General features: G+C 38.5%; 1 protein-coding gene across 2 annotated transcripts in view; it reads left to right on the top strand.

Annotated features, from left to right (window-relative positions):
- The window catches only part of lrrk1 (leucine-rich repeat kinase 1), a 113199-nt gene that overhangs the window by 32619 nt on the left and 60240 nt on the right, over window positions 1–20340 (top strand). For both annotated transcript variants that reach the window (XM_058400599.1, XM_058400600.1), the window contains exons 9-18: window positions 1639–1802; window positions 1997–2134; window positions 9413–9525; window positions 9711–9790; window positions 12843–12972; window positions 13101–13213; window positions 13880–14094; window positions 17672–17836; window positions 18609–18781; window positions 18876–18996. In XM_058400599.1, coding sequence (XP_058256582.1) covers window positions 1639–1802; window positions 1997–2134; window positions 9413–9525; window positions 9711–9790; window positions 12843–12972; window positions 13101–13213; window positions 13880–14094; window positions 17672–17836; window positions 18609–18781; window positions 18876–18996 — 1412 coding nt within the window. The remainder of the gene's footprint in view (window positions 1–1638; window positions 1803–1996; window positions 2135–9412; window positions 9526–9710; window positions 9791–12842; window positions 12973–13100; window positions 13214–13879; window positions 14095–17671; window positions 17837–18608; window positions 18782–18875; window positions 18997–20340) is intronic.

Raw genomic sequence — 20340 nt, 5'->3', positions numbered from 1 at the left:
TATTAGCTATTGATCCACTATAAGTGAAGAGTGTATGGAATGAAAGGCAAGTCATGTTATGGCATGTGAATTTTAATGCAGTGTGCTAGCAGATCATGTTGTATGACATCATTAAGAGCATGACATCACAACGTGACAACATATCAATGTATGACATCACAACATGTGACATGTCAATGTACATCACATGTCAATGTGTGACATCACATGGGACAACATATCAATGTATGACATCACATATCAATGTATGACATCGCAACATGTGACATGTCAATGTACATCACATGTCAATGTGTGACATCACATGGGACAACGTGAATGTATGACATCACAACAATTTTCAAAAACTAAAGACACTTAAAAACATCTCCAGTTTTACGTATGAAGTTACATATGAAGAGTATGAAGTTTCATTGATGTTTCCTAACTGATGAAATAAAGCATTCTTTAGTATAGTACAGGGGTGTCCAATCGTATCTGCAAAGGGCCGGTGTGGGTGCAGGTTTTCATTCCAACTGAGCAGAAGCCACATCTGAGTCTACTGAAAGCCAAGATTATCCAGTTGGAATCAGGTGTAGCTCCTGCTCGGTTGGAATGAAAACCTGCACCCACACTGGCCATTTGCAGATAAGATTGGACACCCCTGTACTATACTAAAGAATGCTTTATTTAAAGTCACCTTAACGTCTTAAAATCATTAAAAAAATGATTTGTCTTGAAGAATAAAACCTTTTTTATTGAACAGGAAATTGCAGGACAGTTCTACCATAAAGAAATTCACATGTGAGATATGAAGATTTAAATTATAAAGCGGGCTGCATTTGCATATTGGAAGTTGATAGGCTCTTATGTTTTATGGTGCAATTACATATAAGAATGTGTGACCAGCTTGAGCCTTAAATAATATGAGGAAGAAAATGTTTTATAAAGTTTGCAGTGACATAAAGCCCTATACAGTATTGAGTTCCAGTTCCATGTGATTCTAACCTTGAATTTATGGCCATTTTACTGAGAGCTGTGTGAGAAACAGCACCACGGGCTGACAGTTTAACTACATGCTGGAGTGTGTGTTTTGGGCTATAAAAATGCTCACGAAAATTATGGAATGCCGTTTGAGTTCAATATGAAATACATAAACATGACAGAATTCATATGGTATGGAAAGTTTTTTTTCTCCCTCACATGCAGAGATTTAAGGAGACTTCATCTTATCTGGAATCACTGTTTATCTGAAGGACAGAGTTTTATCTGCATGAGCTACTCAGAAAATCACTTGTATAAGTCTGAATAGCTAGAATTTTCCCAGCATAAATATTGACATTTTTACTTAAGTTACAGCCTCTGAATAAAGCCCATTAAGAATCTTGTGTAAGTAAATAACAGAACTGTTCACTATCTCTGTCTCTCCCTCTGTCTCTCTGCCTGCCTGCCTCTCTCTCTCTCTCTCTCTCTCTCTCTCTCTGTCTCTCTCTGTCTCTCTCTCTCTCTCTCTCTCCCTCTGTCTCTTCATCTGTCTGTCTTTCTCTCTCTCTGTCTCTCTCTCTCTCTCTCTCTGTCTCACTCTCTCTCTCATTCTCTGTCTCATCATCTCTCTCTCTCTCTCCTCTCTCTCTCTCTCTCTCTCTCTCTCTCCTGCAGGCACTAACTGGATTGGGCTGCGCAGGCTTCAGGAACTGGACGTGTCTGATAACCACCTAACTGATCTCCCATCCCACGTGCTGCACTGTTTCAAATCCCTCAACAGCCTCAATATCAGCAAGAACCGTCTGAACCGCTTCCCCGACCCCTGGGCCTGTCCTCTGGTGTGTTCAATGACACCCTCCTTTCTGTCCCTGTCACTGAATTTGAATGGTTTAGGAGTAAAATCAAAACAGAACACTTTCTTCTTTAGCAGTGACATATCCTGCTGTTTATATGCTAGAATATCAGCGTGTTGCCTTCTTTTTCTTTTACATGTTCCAATTCTAGTCTAATCAGACTGCCACTTTTCATGTAGAAATTCTGCAGTGCTGCATCCAACCAGATCCAGAGTCTTCCTGACACGATCTCCATCTTCTGGAGGACTCACCTGAAGGAGGTGGACTTCTCAGAGAACGCCCTGAAGGAGCTGCCCTCCTACATATTTGAGCTCGAGGTGAGGGAAGTTCATTAATCGCAGCTAGGCATCTTAATGAGGCTGACTTTTCACACAGCACATGGGTGAGGTTTGAAAATGTTACAAAAGACAGTGTTTAAACATTCTTGTTTGCCAGCTGATGCATATTATTGAAGAAATAATACATGACCGATAAATAGGAAAATAATTAACTATGGTGTGGTGTAATGCAGCCTGAAGCAGATTTCATTATCTTCCTATTACGGTGCTGACACTGGCATTTAGAAACATTTTTAAAGAGATATCTAAAAAAAAATTCCTGATTTCTAGTAAAGGTTTCTTCACCAGATTCTCTTTTCTGTTTCTCTGGAAGTTAATAAGACAAATAAAATGCAGCTTGTCATGTTTCTGAGAAAATGTAGAGCATTTCTCTACATCTGTAGATCTATCTATCTATCTATCTATCTATCTATCTATCTATCTATCTATCTGTCTGTCTGTCTGTCTGTCTGTCTGTCTGTCTGTCTGTCTGTCCGTCCGTCCGTCCGTCCGTCCGTCCGTCCGTCCGTCCGTCCGTCCCGTCTGTCTATGTAGATTGTATTTAAGTACAGTTCAATTGCATCAACTAAATTTGTTCTCAGTAAATTCATTTAGAAAGCACCTCAAAACACTAAAGCTCGTATAAGTCACCTCGTGATGCACAGTGAAGACAAAATAATACAAATATTGATAAAGTCATTTAAAATGAAACCAGTACTAAAAAAGCCAATCAAAAACCAATATACAGTAAAACACAGGGAGCCATAAACATAGATAAACACCATAAAAGCTCACAATACAATAAAATAAAGGCATAAAAAGTGAAATAAGCAATAAGTCACTGCTCAAGGTCAAGGGAAGTTGTGTCATCACATGTGCGTTTTATTTCTATGTGTAATACTCTGTCTGCCCTCATGATGGCATTACTCTCATAGTTTTGTACGGATCTGTGAGCGCAGTGTTTATGGTAGCGGTTTGGAAAGAATATCAGTTCTCTGGCTGAAATGAAATCTTCAGACTTTGTTTCTGTTCTTGTTATTTATTTTTTGGTGTAATTAGAAATGACATGATTTAAGACTTTGGCCTAAACACAGGATCAGTATCAGATTGGGTTTATTATGATATAATTACACATACCATGAAAGTGTGTAATGTAACTGATATGATTAACACAACATATATTTTATCTTAAAGCACAGCATTATGTCTATGACATGTCAATCAACAGTGTTAAAAAAAATATCCAGTAAGATTTACCCGAACTAAATTTATGGTGTTAGACAAAACAAGATAAAAGATCTTTTTTCTGACATCTTAATTTTTTCTCTGCATGATTAAGAAGGAGTTTGTAGAGGCTTGGCAGATAAAATAACCAGCTTTGGCATTGCACCACTGATGATTCAGAGCTTCAAATCCAGTATGAATCTTGCTCACACAGACCCACACAGACACACAGAGAGACACACACAGAGTAGAAAACAAGATCTGCATAATCTGAGAGGAGAAAAGGAGAACAGGGGATCTGTCTATTCAAACTGATTAGCAGGAAGCTGATGTCTGTTCATTCATGAAGCTCAGTGGTGCAGGTGGCCTGGATGTCAACACTAGGAATACTTCAAACATGAAGTACGACTTTTCATCATGTGCTGTCAGTTGCATCTGTTCGCAAGTGTACCATCAAGTATAGCGTTACAAAATAGCTCGAACAGAGTGTGCATTGAGGATCGAAGCGTTTTCCAGACTGCTTGTGTCTATGCTGTGTATGAAAGTATTCCAAAATTCTGTTTGCTTACATAAATAAATAAAAAATCATATGTATTTTGGTATACACATATTGTGTAAGATCATGGCTAACATCAAATCAGTGAACAGTGGGTAAGGTTATAGTATGTTAGCAGATCTATCATAAAAATGTTAACAAATGTGTCAACTACCATAACAGCTGAAACACCCCTACTGTAAGAACACCCACTGTGTCAAGAATCATGGCTGCACTTATTTTGTAAAAACAAATAGGTAAACTACCATATTAACACATTTACTGTAAAACACTTACATTTAAATATGTAAACTTCCAGACAGAGCAGCAGATGTACTGTTAGAACAACAAATATCTTCAACCATGGACTGGCATTATACAGCATATACAACATACCAGGTACAATTTAATTCTTGGGCAGTTTAACACACCAACTGCAAAAAAAAACTACCACAAAAACTACCATGAATGCTGAGAAAAATTGCTTATACTTAAACAACCATAATTACTGAATTAGCGTAGCTATGGTAAATCTGCCAAAATAACAAACTACCCTAAAATAAATTGCTGTAGTTACATACTTACTGTGTAGTACTGTAGTAGCACACCTACTGTAACAACACTTATAGATAATTAACTACTATATGAGAACACTTAATATACAACCCAACCAAACGAAACTGCTGTAAAAGACTAACAACTAATTAAACTACTGTATCTGCACACTTACTGTAAAACAAATGAAAAATGAAACTACAGTACTATTCTTGCACACTCATTATAAATCACTAACAAATAATTGAACTACCGTTTGCACATTTACTGTAAATCACTGACAAAGAATTCAAGTACTGTAGTTGCACACTTGGGCACTTACTGTAAAACAGTAGCAACTTATTAAACTACTGTAGTCACACACTTACAGTAAACATTAACAAATAATTAAAACTACTGTAGCTACGCACTTCCTGTACAACACTAAAACAATTTTAACTACTGTAGCTGTACACTTACTGTAAAACTAATGAAACATTAAACTACTGTAGCTGCACACTGGCATACTTACTGTAAAACCGTAAGAACTAATAAAACTACTGTACAGGTAGCTACACACTTACAGTAAAACACTAGCGAATAATTAACTACTACAGCTACACACAAAAAACAAAGTTGAAGTAACACTGAAACAATTTTAACTACCGTAGTTGCACACTTGCAGTAAATCACTAAAAAAGAAATTAACCACTAAAGTTGCACACTTGCATACTTACTGTAAAACATTAGGAACTACTTAAAAACCTGTAGCTACAAACTTACTGTAAAAAACTAAAACAATTTTAACTACCGTAGTTGCACACTTACGGTAAATCACTAACAAAACATTAAACTGCTGTATACTTTCTGTAAAACACTAGGAACTAATTAGCTACTGTAGTTGCACACAGTAACAAATACACACTTACTGTTAAATACAAAAACAATTTTAACTATTATAGTTTCACACTTACTGTAAATCGCTAACAAATAATTAAAACTACTGTAGCTACACACTTGCTATAAAACTAATGAAAAATTCAGCTACTGTAGTTGCACACTTACTGTAAAACACTAACAAATTATTAAACTAGTTAAAGTAATCTAGTTTACTAAATACTGATTTAGCCATTAGGTGTGCTACTACAATAGTTTCAATATTTGTTAGTGTTTTACAGTAGTTATGTTACTATGGTGGTTTAATTAATACCAACAAATTAAGCTGTATAAAACAGCTACTATAAAGCACTACCTTAATAAGTAAACTCCAGGGACTATCGCAATAGCACTAAAAGAAGATTTGGGGGGTATAAGAGGTGAAATGACACGGAGCAGCATTATATCCAGCATCCCGGATGTAATTTAACGCTCGAGCAGATTGACAGACAAGAAAAAGAACTCTCTCTCGCTCCCAATTCCAAACATCCACATACCGAGCCTCAGGTTGAGTTTACCGCAAGTCGAAGAAGAGCAAAGCCTAGCAGTGTGCATCCAATGACTGCTTTTTATATTGATGTTTACATTTATTCACCTTCATCCAAAGCGATTTACAAGTGACAGAAAAGCGTACAGAACACCAGGAGTGCTATAACGTTTCATATTCTGGAAATGGTACTATCCTTCAAGCTGAAGGTGGCTGGCTGCAGTAACAATGATGATACGAGGTAATTCGGAGAGAATGCTTGTGGAGGAGCTGTGTTTTTAAGGATTGTAATGGAATCTACAGAGTAACTGATGCACTTGCTGATGTTGTTTATTACACCAAACCAGTGGCAGTAATCTGGGAGAGACAATCCCACTCACTTAGTAACTCTGTTCACATACAGACCAAAGAGGTGACTGGTGTGGGACATAAACACTGATAAGTGACCCTTAATCACCCTGAACTTTATCATGTCCTGTCAAGTGTGAAAACTATAATGTTTGAAAGTGGTTGCTGTAGTAGTTTAAAAGAAATGCAGAAAAATCTCACAGGAAAATCATATTCGGTGTTCAGCAATTACTCAGGATCATGGTCAAAAGTATGTGAACACCTGACCATCACACCCGTATGTGCCCTTATGCTGGGTTAACCATGGGCGTTAACACAGAGTTGGTGTTGTTATTAGAACCTCCCCTATTCTGAGAATACTTTCCACTAGATTTTGGAGAGTGGCTGTGTTCATTCATCCACAAGAGCACTGGTGACGTCAGGCATTCCAGTTCATCCCAAAGGTGTTCAGTGGGGTTGAGGTCAGACTTCTGTGCAGCCCATTCAAGTTCTTCCACACCAACCTTGGCAAGCCATGTCTTCATAGACCACGTTTTGTGTGTTGTCAAATGTTTTGACAGATTTGGCCCCTTATTTCCTGGGAAGGGATACAAAGCATACAGTATACAAAGACAATTCTACACATTTCTGTGCTTTCAGCTATGTGGCAACAGGAGGTTACATATATGGACATATAGGTGTGATGGTCAGGTGTCCACATAGTTCTCACCATATAGTGTGTAAAGCTTGATAATAATTATAATAATGTAAAATGACTATAAAGATAAGCAAATAGTTTTCATGGTAGCTGGTGCTTAAGAGATGAGTTAGTTTGTATATTTTAGAAACTGCTGAGGATGTTCTCACACAGCACAGAAAGTATCCACTGATTGCTGCTAACACATCATTAGCTAATGAATAATCAGGGGGACATTTTATTAAAGTGAGCGCATTTACTCAATTCAAAGAGTCCTTAATGTATCTCTAAAACGTTTGTTCTGTCTGATTTCACCAATTCACATCAGCAATATAACATGACTTCAGTAAATAGAGCAAACATGATTTCTTATTTAGCCTTATTTACATTTTAAGTGACTGCACTTGGGAAAATGAAAATGTTTCATATTGTGCACACAACAGTGTAGTTAGTATAGTTCACAAATTGAGTAATTCAATATAACTACCATGAGCACTTGCAGTTTTCTGCAGGCAAGGTGCTTGGGATTTTAATAAATCTTAATTTTAATAAATCTTAAATTCCACTGTACTAATGAAAGGCCTTAATGAACTCTGTAGGCCATTTTTTAATATGCTACGATTTGATCTTTTCCCACTAAAACAGAGGCAAACATTGGGTACACGCTATTGAGTTGGAATACGTTTCTTGTGTATGAATCATTTTAATGTGCTTTTTATATTTGATTTGGTCTTAAATTACATTTGAGTGCTCAGTACAAGCTAATTAAGTATCCAGGCTTGCAGTTTTTCATTCACAGTTGCCTGGCAGACAGCTCGCTTCAGTAAGCTGTAGATATAATGGACAACGTTTTTTTTTCCCCCCAGTCATCCAAGCAACCAGAGAATGAAAAATAAACTCTATTCCCTATTGATTTTCTACACAAGAAAACGTTTCTTTTGAGGGTTTTTTTTTTTTTTTTTTTTTTTTTTTTACATATAACACCTTCAGATTGGTTTAGATGTTTCTCCTTGGTGGAAAACACCTGGATGCTGTGGCACTGCAGGGATGTGGTCAGTTTTTACTAGGTGTGTACTCTAGGGATGTAGCCCAGTAATGACAGACAATTCAGAAGCAAATGTGCTCTAAACAGATACACATGCGAATATGACAATGTTTTTATTTATTTATTTATTTATTTTTGGACATAGGGATCCTGTGGGATGTATAAAATCGCTTCCGTTGAAGGTTTTTACTTTTTTATGGGACAGATACGGGACAAAAAAAATAAACATTAAAATGGACAAACAGCATATATTCATTCATTCTTATAATTATTATTAACTAATTAATAATAACTTTGCTAACAGACTTTTTTAAAAAGTCTCATGCATATCTCTGGTCAAAGTACAGTGCAACAGTAAAGATTGTCTCTACAGATTCACTTTATAATCAAGACTGAATAAAGACTATGGCTGTATAAAGTCTTTATTAACACAGCTGATTTTCCGTGTATTAATGTAGCATGTCTTTTTAGTTTAGACAGTTGCACTTTAGTATAAACATGATGTGACCAGGCAAAACATTGGAGCTTTGTTTGTTGGACTAGCTAATGGATTTATGGATGTGTGGATGGATTTCATGTCCAGGGAGCATGTTTTATGATGAAAATACAAAATATTTTCTTTCATTACACCAGTTAGCAGGGGCTTGTGTTGGGTTGTGGGAGTTAACAGCCATTTGGCAAATGTAGTCATCCAGAGCGACTTACATTTTATCTCACTTTTATACAACTAAGCAGTTGAAGGCTTTGCTTAAGAGGCCCAGCAGAGGCAGCTTGGGGGTCCTGGGATTTGATCTCAAAACGTTTTTAATTAGTAGTCCAACATCTTAACCACTGAGCTTCCACTTCATTCTGCATAGTAATAGAATCTGGATTGCTCAATTCTGTGTCTTTTTTTAAATTGACATGGAAAAATTGTGCATCAATTGATTTTTTTAAGTAGATTTTTGTTGATTAGAATGTACAGCCAGGTTCATAAAACCTGGCTGTACATTCTATCAGAATCAGAATCAAAATCAGAAAATCTTATAATTATTTTAGCTGTTTACCACAGTTTATTGAAATCGAAATTCAATAATGAAGATGACCTCAAAGTGCAGTATTTTAGCTTTGACAGTGTTTCTGGTGTCGGATGTACAGCCCTTTTTTCTAGGTGGATCTAGAGACCTGGGCTGCATATATAAAATGTATAAAATTGGTCCTAAACTGATTTGGTTGTAAATTAAAGTCTGTACTTTGTGTTTATTGTAAATATTACATGTTGACATTGACATGGACAGTTAAAATAACACTAAATTTGTCCCTGTCCAAATATTTATGGATCCAGCTGTATGCGTGTTCTTGAGTGTGTTCTTTTTGTCTATGTGGGTGTCTCAGAAATAATCTGCAGACACTTACAGACACTTAGAGACACATTGAAAGTTTCTATGCAGGCTTTGGCAATCCCAATTACAGTAATTTGTGTGTGTGTGTGTGTGTGTGTGTGGTTTCTCCAGGCTATCGTCTCCCTAAAGCTCTGTGGGAATCAGATCTCCACTCTGCCGGCTCCAAACAAATGGAAATGCTCTCAGCTTCGAACCTTAGACTTGTCCAGAAACCAGCTGGGGAAGTAGGTCACACATATACACACATCATACACATCATGTACACGTGCATAAATACACATGTCTCCATTTCTCCACCCTGACCACTCATATCCATTCCATTAATCCAAACCACCTCTGAATCATCACAATTCCAACCGCTGTTAAATAGACCTCTGATTTTCTTTCCTCGCTGTTCTCGGGTGTGCAGAAATGTTAGGACCGAGGAGAACACCAAGACTAGGAGGCTCCCCTTTTTAACCACGTGGCATCGCAGAGACCCTGAACCAGGTACTGTACAGTGCGCTCGTGACTCACTGAGGCACAGCTGTAATACCGTAGCACTATAATTACAACATCATGGGGAGTGTAGAGGGGGTGAGACCGTGTGGGCAAGTTTGCCATCTGTGCTGTGGGGAATGTGTGGCAAAGTAAAGTATTTGAAGCTGCAGCCATATTTCCATCCAAATATGTTATTAAAACCTAAACAACAAATTACATAGTTGCAAAAACATATGCGAACATGTCATATGTTCAACACAAACGTCAGAAAACGATATCATTGGCTATTTGGGGATCATGAGAAAATTATACACACATAATCATTATATTATTATTATGGAGGCTTCAACATTCTGTCATGTTTTATTTATGGTCATGCTTTTCTTAGAGAAGTGGGCAACAGTATTTGGTGGGAAGAAACTCAGTTTTAATTGAAAGTCAGTGCCACATGAGGGTTCGAAGTAGAGGACACAGCCAACAGCAAGTACACTGTACCCAGTATAAATGTGAGCCAGGATGACTGAAAAGTCACCAGTTAAGCATTTGTTTTTTGTCAGGTGAACAGATATGAACAACTGTAGAAACAAACAAGGCTAAAAAATAATTAAACTCGTTTTGAATGAAAACTTTCTGGAGATAATGGCTGCAACTCAATCAGCTCCCTAGGTCCTGAGACAGTATGTCATGTACATAAGTTTGGACACTAGTAAGGCTCACTGCATGTTGATGACTTACTGCTGATTTCCGGTGACGTTCCAGGAAAATTTTTTCACCAGTCACACTGTAAAAAGCCAAACATTAAATACACTATATTGCCAAAAGTATTCGCTCACCTGCCTTGACTCGCATATGAACTTAAGTGACATCCCATTCCTAATCCATAGGGTTCAATATGACGTCGGTCCACCCTTTGCAGCTATAACAGCTTCAACTCTTCTGGGAAGGCTGTCCACAAGGTTTAGGAGTGTGTTTATGGGAATTTTTGACCATTCTTCCTGAAGAGCATTTGTGAGGTCACACACTGATGTTGGACGAGAAGGTCTGGCTCTCAGTCTCCGCTCTAATTCATCCTAAAGGTGTTCTATTGGGTTGAGGTCAGGATTCTGTGCAGGCCAGTCAAGTTCATCCACACCAGACTCTGTCATCCATGTCTTTATGGACCTTGCTTTGGTCACTGGTGCACAGTCATGTTGGAAGAGGAAGGGGCCAGCTCCAAACTGTTCCCACAAAGTTGGGAGCATGGAATTGTCCAAAATGTCTTGGTATGCTGAAGCATTCAGAGTTCCTTTCACTGGAACTAAGGGGCCAAGCCCAGATCCTGAAAAACAACCCCACACCATAATCCCCCCTCCACCAAACTTTACACTTGGCACAATGCAGTCAGACAAGTACCGTTCTCCTGGCAACCGTCAAACCCAGACTCGTCCATCAGATGGAGAAGTGCGATTCGTCACTCCAGAGAACGCGTCTCCACTGCTCTAGAGTCCAGTGGCGGCGTGCTTTACACCACTGCATCCGACGCTTTGCATTGCACTTGGTGATGTATGGCTTGGATGCAGCTGCTCGGCCATGGAAACCCATTCCATGAAGCTCTCTGCGCACTGTTCTTGAGCTAATCTGAAGGCCACATGAAGTTTGGAGGTCTGTAGCGATTGACTCTGCAGAAAGTTGGCGACCTCTTCGCACTATGCGCCTCAGCATCCGCTGACCCCGCTCCGTCAGTTTACGTGGCCTACCACTTCGTGGCTGAGTTTCTGTCGTTCCCAAACACTTCCACGTTCTTATAATACAGCTGACAGTTGACTGTGGAATGTTTAGGAGCGAGGAAATTTCATGACTGGATTTGTTGCACAGGTGGCATCCTATCACAGTTCCACGCTGGAATTCACTGAGCTCCTGAGAGCGACCCATTCTTTCACAAATGTTTGTAAAAACAGTCTGCATGCCTAGGTGCTTGATTTTATACACCTGTGGCCATGGAAGGTGATTGGAACACCTGATTCTGATTATTTGGATGGGTGAGCAAATACTTTTGGCAATATAGTGTATCTACGTTTCATGTGTCATAAATTTGTTAGCTTAATCACATGTTTCTGGCACTTAAAAGTGAACAGACTCATGAAACATATTGAACATTTGCTAAAGTAAGTACTCATTTGAAAGCTACAAAAACGATAACAAGCTGTTTACATTTGTAGATAAAGTTTAAAAGTCTTAAAAAATTTGGATAGCATTAGTTGTAAGGGAACATAATAAGCATTGAATCGATGCTCCCTGGATTTTGTGGTGTATTGTGGGATTTTGTTCCAGCACACTAGAAGGATTTTGCAGTTGAGAAAGAGAGAGAGACAGCCCTTAAAATGGCCGACTCCCTAATCAGCCCTGACTACTGAACTATGGAGCTGATTGAGACGCACCCAGTGTTAATTCTCCCCACATTACAGGAGCATGGACTGGAAATCATGAAAGGAAGGCCTGTGGGAAAACTGTTCTTTTGTTTCATTTTCACTACAATACACTGACTGTTTTTGAAAGACTGTGGACTCACTCATAAAATCAACAATACTACTGCGAATATTATGGAAATGTTTAAATGCAGAACCTTAGAAGGAACATTATGTCCTCTCTAATGACTTGCAAATGAAGTCAGGTAGAATAAACCAAAACTGATAGAGAGTTTTATAGCAAGCAGCTTGATTATACACACTAACCCCCAGTGGCTGTGTCTCATTATAAGACATGGTAATGAAGACGTGGCAGCTCCTGAATTTGACCTCTCTTTTTGAACACTAGCATCTCTAATTAAACAAAGCCGCATTTGAGTAACACTCTGCCATTTGCAGCCTTCATCACCAGCTTGAACCTTCCCTTCTCTCCAGTTCAGGCACTAATGTTAGCTTCAGACGGAGCTGTCATGGTAGAGCGATCGCACTCTTTCCGTTCTATACCGCAATCGCTCTGCCGTGGCCTTGCATGGCCACTGATCAGAGTGTTGCAGTGTTTGGCTATCTAGCATACGTTCGGTTTAACTCCTCTGCATTCTCGTGGCTCTTCCTGGCAGCTTGTCCCATCCAGTTTCCCGAAATCCTGCGGGATTCGCTGGAAGTACTGTTCCTCAACGACAACCAGCTGGAGTGTGTGCCTCCGTCCTTGTGCACCCTTAAAACCCTGTCCGAGCTCTACCTGTCCAAGTGAGTAAAGAGCTTTGAATAACACGATGATGTCTAATCCAATCTAATCTAATCTAATTCCTTATTTCATGGTTAGCACCATGCTTGTTGGAATCTCTCGGTAACTCAGTCTGGCTTTTTATCCACAGTAATCCAGGCATCCAGGAACTCCCAGCTGAACTGGGCCAGCTCTCAAACCTCTGGCAGCTGGACATTGAAGAGCTAAACATCACCAATGTGCCTGCAGATGTCTGCAAGGATGGTACAGCATGACATTACTCCTAGTTTCACTCATCACAGAAGCAAAGTATTTCTGGAATAATTGTCAGCTTGTCAGTCAGCTGGCAAGAACTAGCTAGTTCACTACAAAAAAATGACTTGAATCTAGTCAATTTTATCAACTATTTCTTATTATAAGATTCGAAGGTCTTAGAAGGTCTATTTCTTGCCATATTTTACTATTTTTAACCTTTTCAAGATATTTTTAACTTGATGTCATGGTGAAGTGTTAATACACTGACACTGTTTTAGAGCTTTTCACTGATTTTAATAGCTTCTGATTTAATTTGATGCTTTTTAATAAACTGAGTGCAGAAAAATCAGCGAGAGGAAAAACCGATTATAAACATCCTCATTCTTCTCACTACATGAAGTGAATTTGGATCTTACTTAAGATCAAAAATGAAGGTGAAGTGTATCAACAATTTAAATGTTTTCTGATTAATTAAAAAGATTTCGGAGATCGGTTGAAAAACTAGAAAAATTTGATGTGACTGTGATCAATTAATCAATCCATCAATAACTTTCAAATTTGATTATTCATCACCAGTCTCCAGTGATGCACACTGACACTGATTAATTTTAGCATTTTATTGAACTGAGTGATTAAATCTTTCTGTGATTGTGTGTGTGTGTGTGTGTGTGTCAGGTCCAGCATCTGTGCTGGCATTCCTGCGTGCTGAGCTGCGCTGCGCCGAGCCCTGCAGGTTGATGAAGCTGATGTTTGTTGGGCCGCCACGTCAGGGGAAGAGCGCTCTACTGGAGGCCCTTCAGACCGGAAGAAACTCACCCTTCTCTTCATCTGATCACAGCATCCGCACCTCATCCTGGATCCTAGAGAGACCCAGTGGAGTCAAGAATAATGTAAAGAACCACACACTTCACAAATTCAAAATGTGAATATATTTAGCTTTGCTACAGTGTTGAGCAGAATTGAATGTTTTAGATATCATATCTAATGATCTCATGCTCACTGTAATGGAAGTTGTGGAAGTTCAGAAGTAATGGATTGCTCTATGTATCATCACAAACCATATGGAAATGTATTTTCTAACATGGGGGAAAACTGCTTTGTAGTTGATGCTCAAGCAATGCATCACTCCTGTTTTACCTCGTTGTTGAAATGCCATTTTACATCTTTAACCAACTCATTTATGTCCATTTATACACAGTATTCTGATTGGGATTAAGGCATAGTTCCTCAAAAACTGCTAATATCCCAAAGTAGATCCCAAAAGCTACATTAGGATATTTTTTGCAACCTTGCCACACAGGACTGGACAAATCATAAATGTTAAGGATAATCATAAAAATAAATCAAGCTCACTGGGCGAGTAAAAGCTTCAATGTGTTTCCCAGTCCCATGCTTAGATTTCCTTAGTCTCACTTAGCCAAAGCTTCAGACTGACAGCAGAAGGTCTGGATTTCATAGCAGCTTTTTTAGTCCAAGACTGCCCAAGAGGGCGTCTGACTAACATGTAAAGCAACCAATCACCGTACATTTTGTTCAGCGTCATGTTCAGGGGCCTGAAAATGTAAAGTCGACGTCCCTACAAAAACAGACCAGTGTGTGACCATAGATTCTTCATTTAATGCAAATTATTGAGTCTTAATCGGCAACTTCACATAATTTGGAAAAAACAGCTATCCTCATAAGCGCTTATTGTCACAGCTGTTAACACAATGACTTCTTCCTTCCATAGAAGTAGAGCTCAACAATGGCTTGGTTTCCAGGAGGACCGTTAAAAAAATTTCTCCTGGCCTACAAGAAAGCCTGTAGAATCCAACCAATCAGATGTTTGTTGCCATATGCTTCAGATGTTCAGACAACAGGTCGTGGTTGTGATGTCTGAGTCTGAAATTAAGGTTTGACATTGAATTGGCTAAAACATCTAACTAATGTAATATAATGAGCTGTGATTAACTAGTTAGTTTGTGCGTTTTTGCAAAATAAGGAGAATTAATGATGATATAATTATAAGTATCCTCTTCTAAATAATCAATCATCTGTCGTTCATTTGATGCTCATTAATCTGCTTAGCAAGAACAAAAAAAACATTCCACTGGCAATCGTGCTGCACCTTGATCAATGTGTTATTGCAGCCGGTGGGGTTATTTTTTTTGTCTGTTTGTTGATCTTACTTGTTGGATAACTATGAATAGAAAACTAAAAGGCCAGATATAAAATCTGCTTCTCCTGCTTGTCTTGGATGCCCATACAACTAAACTGTCCATCTCTACCCTCGTTTTATTTCAGTCTTTTCTTACACAGATACTGAGAACGATTTCTCTCCACTTCAGTACAGCTAGTTAAAATTGTCATGCTTCCTCAGACAGACTCGAAAGAATTCATTTTACAGACAGTCCTGGCATCTAGACATCAACATTAGCACAAGAAGGAATAAATATAGTCTCAAATCATAACTCTTACTTCTCTGTTTAAATTGTTAAAAGTCGTGGTACATTGCAGCTGTGAATAACACCTTCGACTTTGACCTCTGACCCCCAACCTAGTGGTGAGTTGAACATCCTTTCTGACTCACAGGGCTGTGAGTCAAAGATACATCTCATCTTGTACTAACAATCCCCCAGACCCCTGACACAGTGAACTTAATACTCATTTTAACCTCTATAAAATTCCCACATACTCATAGATACAGATGGACACATATGTATTGCATAACATACTGACTGTTACATCCTAATTCTCTCTCTCTCTCTCTTTCTCTCACACACACACACACAGATACTACACACAGAACTTTTAAAACCCCAGAGACTGTCCCTGTTCCAGCTCAGACAGCTGTGATAACTAATCCAACTGGTGCCTTTTCTTTTTTTTTTTGGTTCCACTGATTTATCATGTTAGTTTTAACAGCATGACTTGTATTTGAACTATAACTTTAGGTCTTGCTTTTTTTCCGCAGAAATTGTTCTCATCATAATGCACGTAGTGTATTTTTTCCTACATACTCATTTTGTTTTATTTTCCCAAAGTTGCTTTCTCATACAATTGAGTTTTTGTCCTGTTAGTGTTGCTGAGGTTCAGGACTGTGTTGTCTCCTGAGCTGAAACAGTCCTGATCTTAATCCCCTTTGTCAGTCCTGGAGTTGTTGGTAAATCAATTATAAAGAAGTCCTGATTATAGTCCGGGTGGATGAATCAGTAGCCCAGATTCCCAGGACATTACACAGACAATAGCATTTTGTTCCTCTTCTACAACCAGAAAACACCTAAAAAATGACTTGTTATTTACGTCCACAAAACAAAAAGTAAAATGTGCTTCACGGTAGTATGACACACCTCAGTGCTGTAACTGTGTATATAGTCACTTCATGGTTAAACGTGGAGAAAAAAGACAAAATGTGTGATGTCAAGAAAAAACCCTACGGCTCATCACTGAAAATGTTGGCGTAGAGCATGCTGACTGGGTAAACATACAAAAACAATGTTTTACATTAGAAACTTTCTTTAAAAGTTTGTGTATTCATGTATTTACCTCTCTAGTTCATTGTATTTTATTTCATTATGTTTCTTATTCTTTTGTGTCCTTATTTTTATAAACTTTTTCCTGGTCAGTTAGTTTGAGACTGAAAAGGATGAGACTGAATAGCATACTGACACTTTACACTTACCTGGTTGGCTAGCTGATTAATTTCTGTCTATAATGGGAATCTAATTGGGAATGTAATTCACCATAAGTCATTTTTATTTGTCCAATCTCTCCAGCTTAGATAACTGATTCAAGTGTTTGATTTAGGGTCATGGTGGTTTAGTGGTTAGCATGTTTGCCATGCACCTCCAGCATTGGGGGTTCTCCTTGTGTTTTGGGGTTTCCTCCGGCTACTCCGGTTTCCTCCTTCAGTCAAAACACATGCATTGTAGGCTGATTGACACCTCTAAATCGTCTGTGTGGTGTGTGTGACTGGCAGCCCATCCAGGGTGTTCCCCACCTTGTGGCCCATTTCTGGCATTTGGCATATGCCCTTATCCAAAGCAACTTACATTTATCTCAATTTATACAACTGAGCAATTGAGGCCCAGGGGCACAGCAGTGGCAGATTGGTGGACCTGGGGTTCGAATTTACAAACTTCTGATCAGTAGTCCAACACATTAACCACTGAGCTACCTCATCTTCATGGATGGATGGATGTGCCCAATTACTTTGTAGAGCTGACAGCTCTTTTTATATATTTGTTTTAGTTTAAAGTGAGTAATGAGAAACAAGGAAAAGCCTAATATAATTGATTGTTATGCCTCTATATATGAATCTCAATAAGGTGTAACATCTTCACAATACCATTAGCAAGTTCTGAGCGTTTTTCCACATGTTGCTCACACAGTTTGCAATGGCTTTTACATTAATTTCCTCTTACTGACATTTCACTGTAGCACATTACCTGTGTGAGGGTTTTAACTACTGACTGTTTCTACGCACAGATCGACTGCGTGTCCTTTAATGTTTGGGACATCGGAGGTCCAGCCAGCATGTCCACTGTGAACCAGTGTTTCTTCACGGATAAAGCTCTGTATGTGGTGGTCTGGAACCTGGCGTTAGGAGAAGAGGCTGTGGCCAACCTGCAGTCCTGGCTGCTCAACATAGAGGTGAGAAAACCCACAGTAAAAAGAAAACCTGATCAGGGCATGCTGTTATGGGAAACTAATCAATGATGTGAAATGGAGTTACTCTCACTTTAAAGTGGTTATTCCTCTTATACCAGGACAGTTTATCAATTATTCAAATTATTTATTTGTTAGTTTACATTTCATGCTTTTAACTGTTTAGACTGCCTGTTATATCTTATGTTATAACAGCTATAAAGATTTGTTCCTTCACCTGTCTGACTTATTTATTATCTTTAAGTTAATAAGACAAAAAAATCTCAGGTTTTAATTTAATTGTGGTCGGAAACTTTATCACTGATTGTTCCAAAACTCTGACACTGATGATTCTTTCAGTAAATGTTATTAAATTACAATGTTGAGAAAGAAAGCTTGATATCAAAGATGTTTTGTGTTGTTAAATAATCTTTTTGTTATTAGACTTAGATCTAATAGAATATGTCAAGCATCAGCCTGTGAATGGACTGTTACTATAGAAACAATGTTGTATTGGAAGGAGCGCATTAATATGAACCTGTGATTTGGATTACAGCTGGCACTACTGTCAGACTGGGTGTTGTAGACAATTACTCAACCCTTTCTGAGCAATCAGTTTCAAGAATTCAGCAGTGATGTGGGATAAAATTGTGATCCAGGCTTTCATTTGGTTTTGTCTGTGTCTGAAATTTCACCAGGTTTCATCAGGGAGCATTGGGGTGTTATGTTGGCATATGGGAGATATGTTATGGCTAAAGTTTTTGATATGTTGTGGCAGGCACGTGCTCCAAACTCGGCGGTAGTTGTCATCGGCACACACCTGGACCTCATCGACAGTAAGTTTCGCACCGAGCGGATTGCCACGCTGAGAGCCTACATCCTGGCGTTGTGCAGGACGCCGTCAGGTGCCAGGGCCAGCGGATACCCGGACATCACCTGGAAGCACCTGCAGTCAGTGTCGACATCTCACGTCTGTGACACACCACAGGAATTTATTTAACCTGCAATGAACTGAGTGTACTCTGTGTGTTTGTGTTTCTGACAGCGAGGTGTCGTGTAAGAACCTGGAAGGCATGGACGGTCTCAAGAGGCTCCTGTACCAGGTGGCCTGCTCCATGAAGGATATCAGTAATCCAGCCAGCTGTCACAAACTAGTGGGAAGATTGGTATGCTCTGACGTCCTTTTTATTCTTTAAACACAAACAGACTCAATTATTCAAATAGAAAGTCTATTAAACTATATATTTGTAATTCTTTGTAATGTCATATATGTCATATATCAATTATACTGTTGAATTCTCAATTCTGATTGTCTGGAAGGTGGTGATTGAATTTCTAAAGCAGCTCTGAGAGCAGTTTCAGCTGCATTACATTATGGTTTCTATAGTAACCACTTATACAAGGACTTGTATTGCAGATGCTCCACATAAACAAATTTTTGTGGACTTTTTTTTTAAACTTTTTTTTTATTATTGATATAGTGGTGTGAAGAGGATGTGTTTATTTTGCCAGGGTCAGCCCTTGTTAATGGTCATTGTGGTAACTTGACCAGCTATGTTTCATGTTTAATTAGCTTACAAAAGAAAGGCTGATGAAAGAAGGATTGTTTATAGTTTTTATACTTAACCCGAATATTGAAGTTAGCAGTCCAAAGGCTATACACAGGGTGTAACCTTCAACAAAGAAATTAATTTATAATAAGACATCTTTACTGTTCTCTCACCATTATTTCTGTTTGCTTCTGTTTACATCTGCGTGATGAAACTTCTACATGTTGGAACTGGACTTGTGGTTATTAACTCTTTTAAACAGAGGCCAGAGAAATGGATCTTATGCCTGATCTGTTGTGACTATGTTCAATATTGAATGTCATGCCACATGCCTCAGTGGTGGTTAATAGCTCACATGAAAGTAGACACTCATTTAAAAATGTATATTTTTTCATAAGTATATCTGTTTTTACCAACCTACTAGGGGCAATATATTCATAGAAAAGCTCCGGAAAGAATTCCAAGCGTTCATATTCTCCACACATGTTTCTATATTCAAACAAAATGGTAAAATCAAACCCATTTCTGCTCTCTGATTTTTCATAAGCATCTAAAATTTTAGGGCATTATCGTCAACTACTAAAGTTCTGTGTAAGGTTATCCCAGAGGTAAAAAAAAACTCTCACTCTGAAAGCCAACAGTTTGTTGGCTAATTTTATATTGGGCTTGCAGCTATAAAATAATTCATTTGTTTATACTGATTAAAAATGTTTAGCAAATCTTCTAACTTGAAAATCAATTCAGACCAGAACAAGGTCCTGGCAACTGAGTCCAAATCAAACAGGTCAATGCTTTTCACTGGTATAGGAGAAAAAAGTGTCATCCGAAGCCAAGATTTATTGCTGGTTCGATCAGACTACTTAGGCATTCACTTCGATCAAGTGGTGAAAAGTAAACACAATCCAGCCCACTGCTCTATGGGTTGGAGATATGGACACTCAAATTCAAGTTCCTGAACAA

This window comes from Hemibagrus wyckioides, linkage group LG10 (assembly GCF_019097595.1).
Source record: "Hemibagrus wyckioides isolate EC202008001 linkage group LG10, SWU_Hwy_1.0, whole genome shotgun sequence".
NCBI lineage: Eukaryota > Metazoa > Chordata > Actinopteri > Siluriformes > Bagridae > Hemibagrus > Hemibagrus wyckioides.
This window is presented reverse-complemented; position numbering and strand designations above follow the sequence as displayed.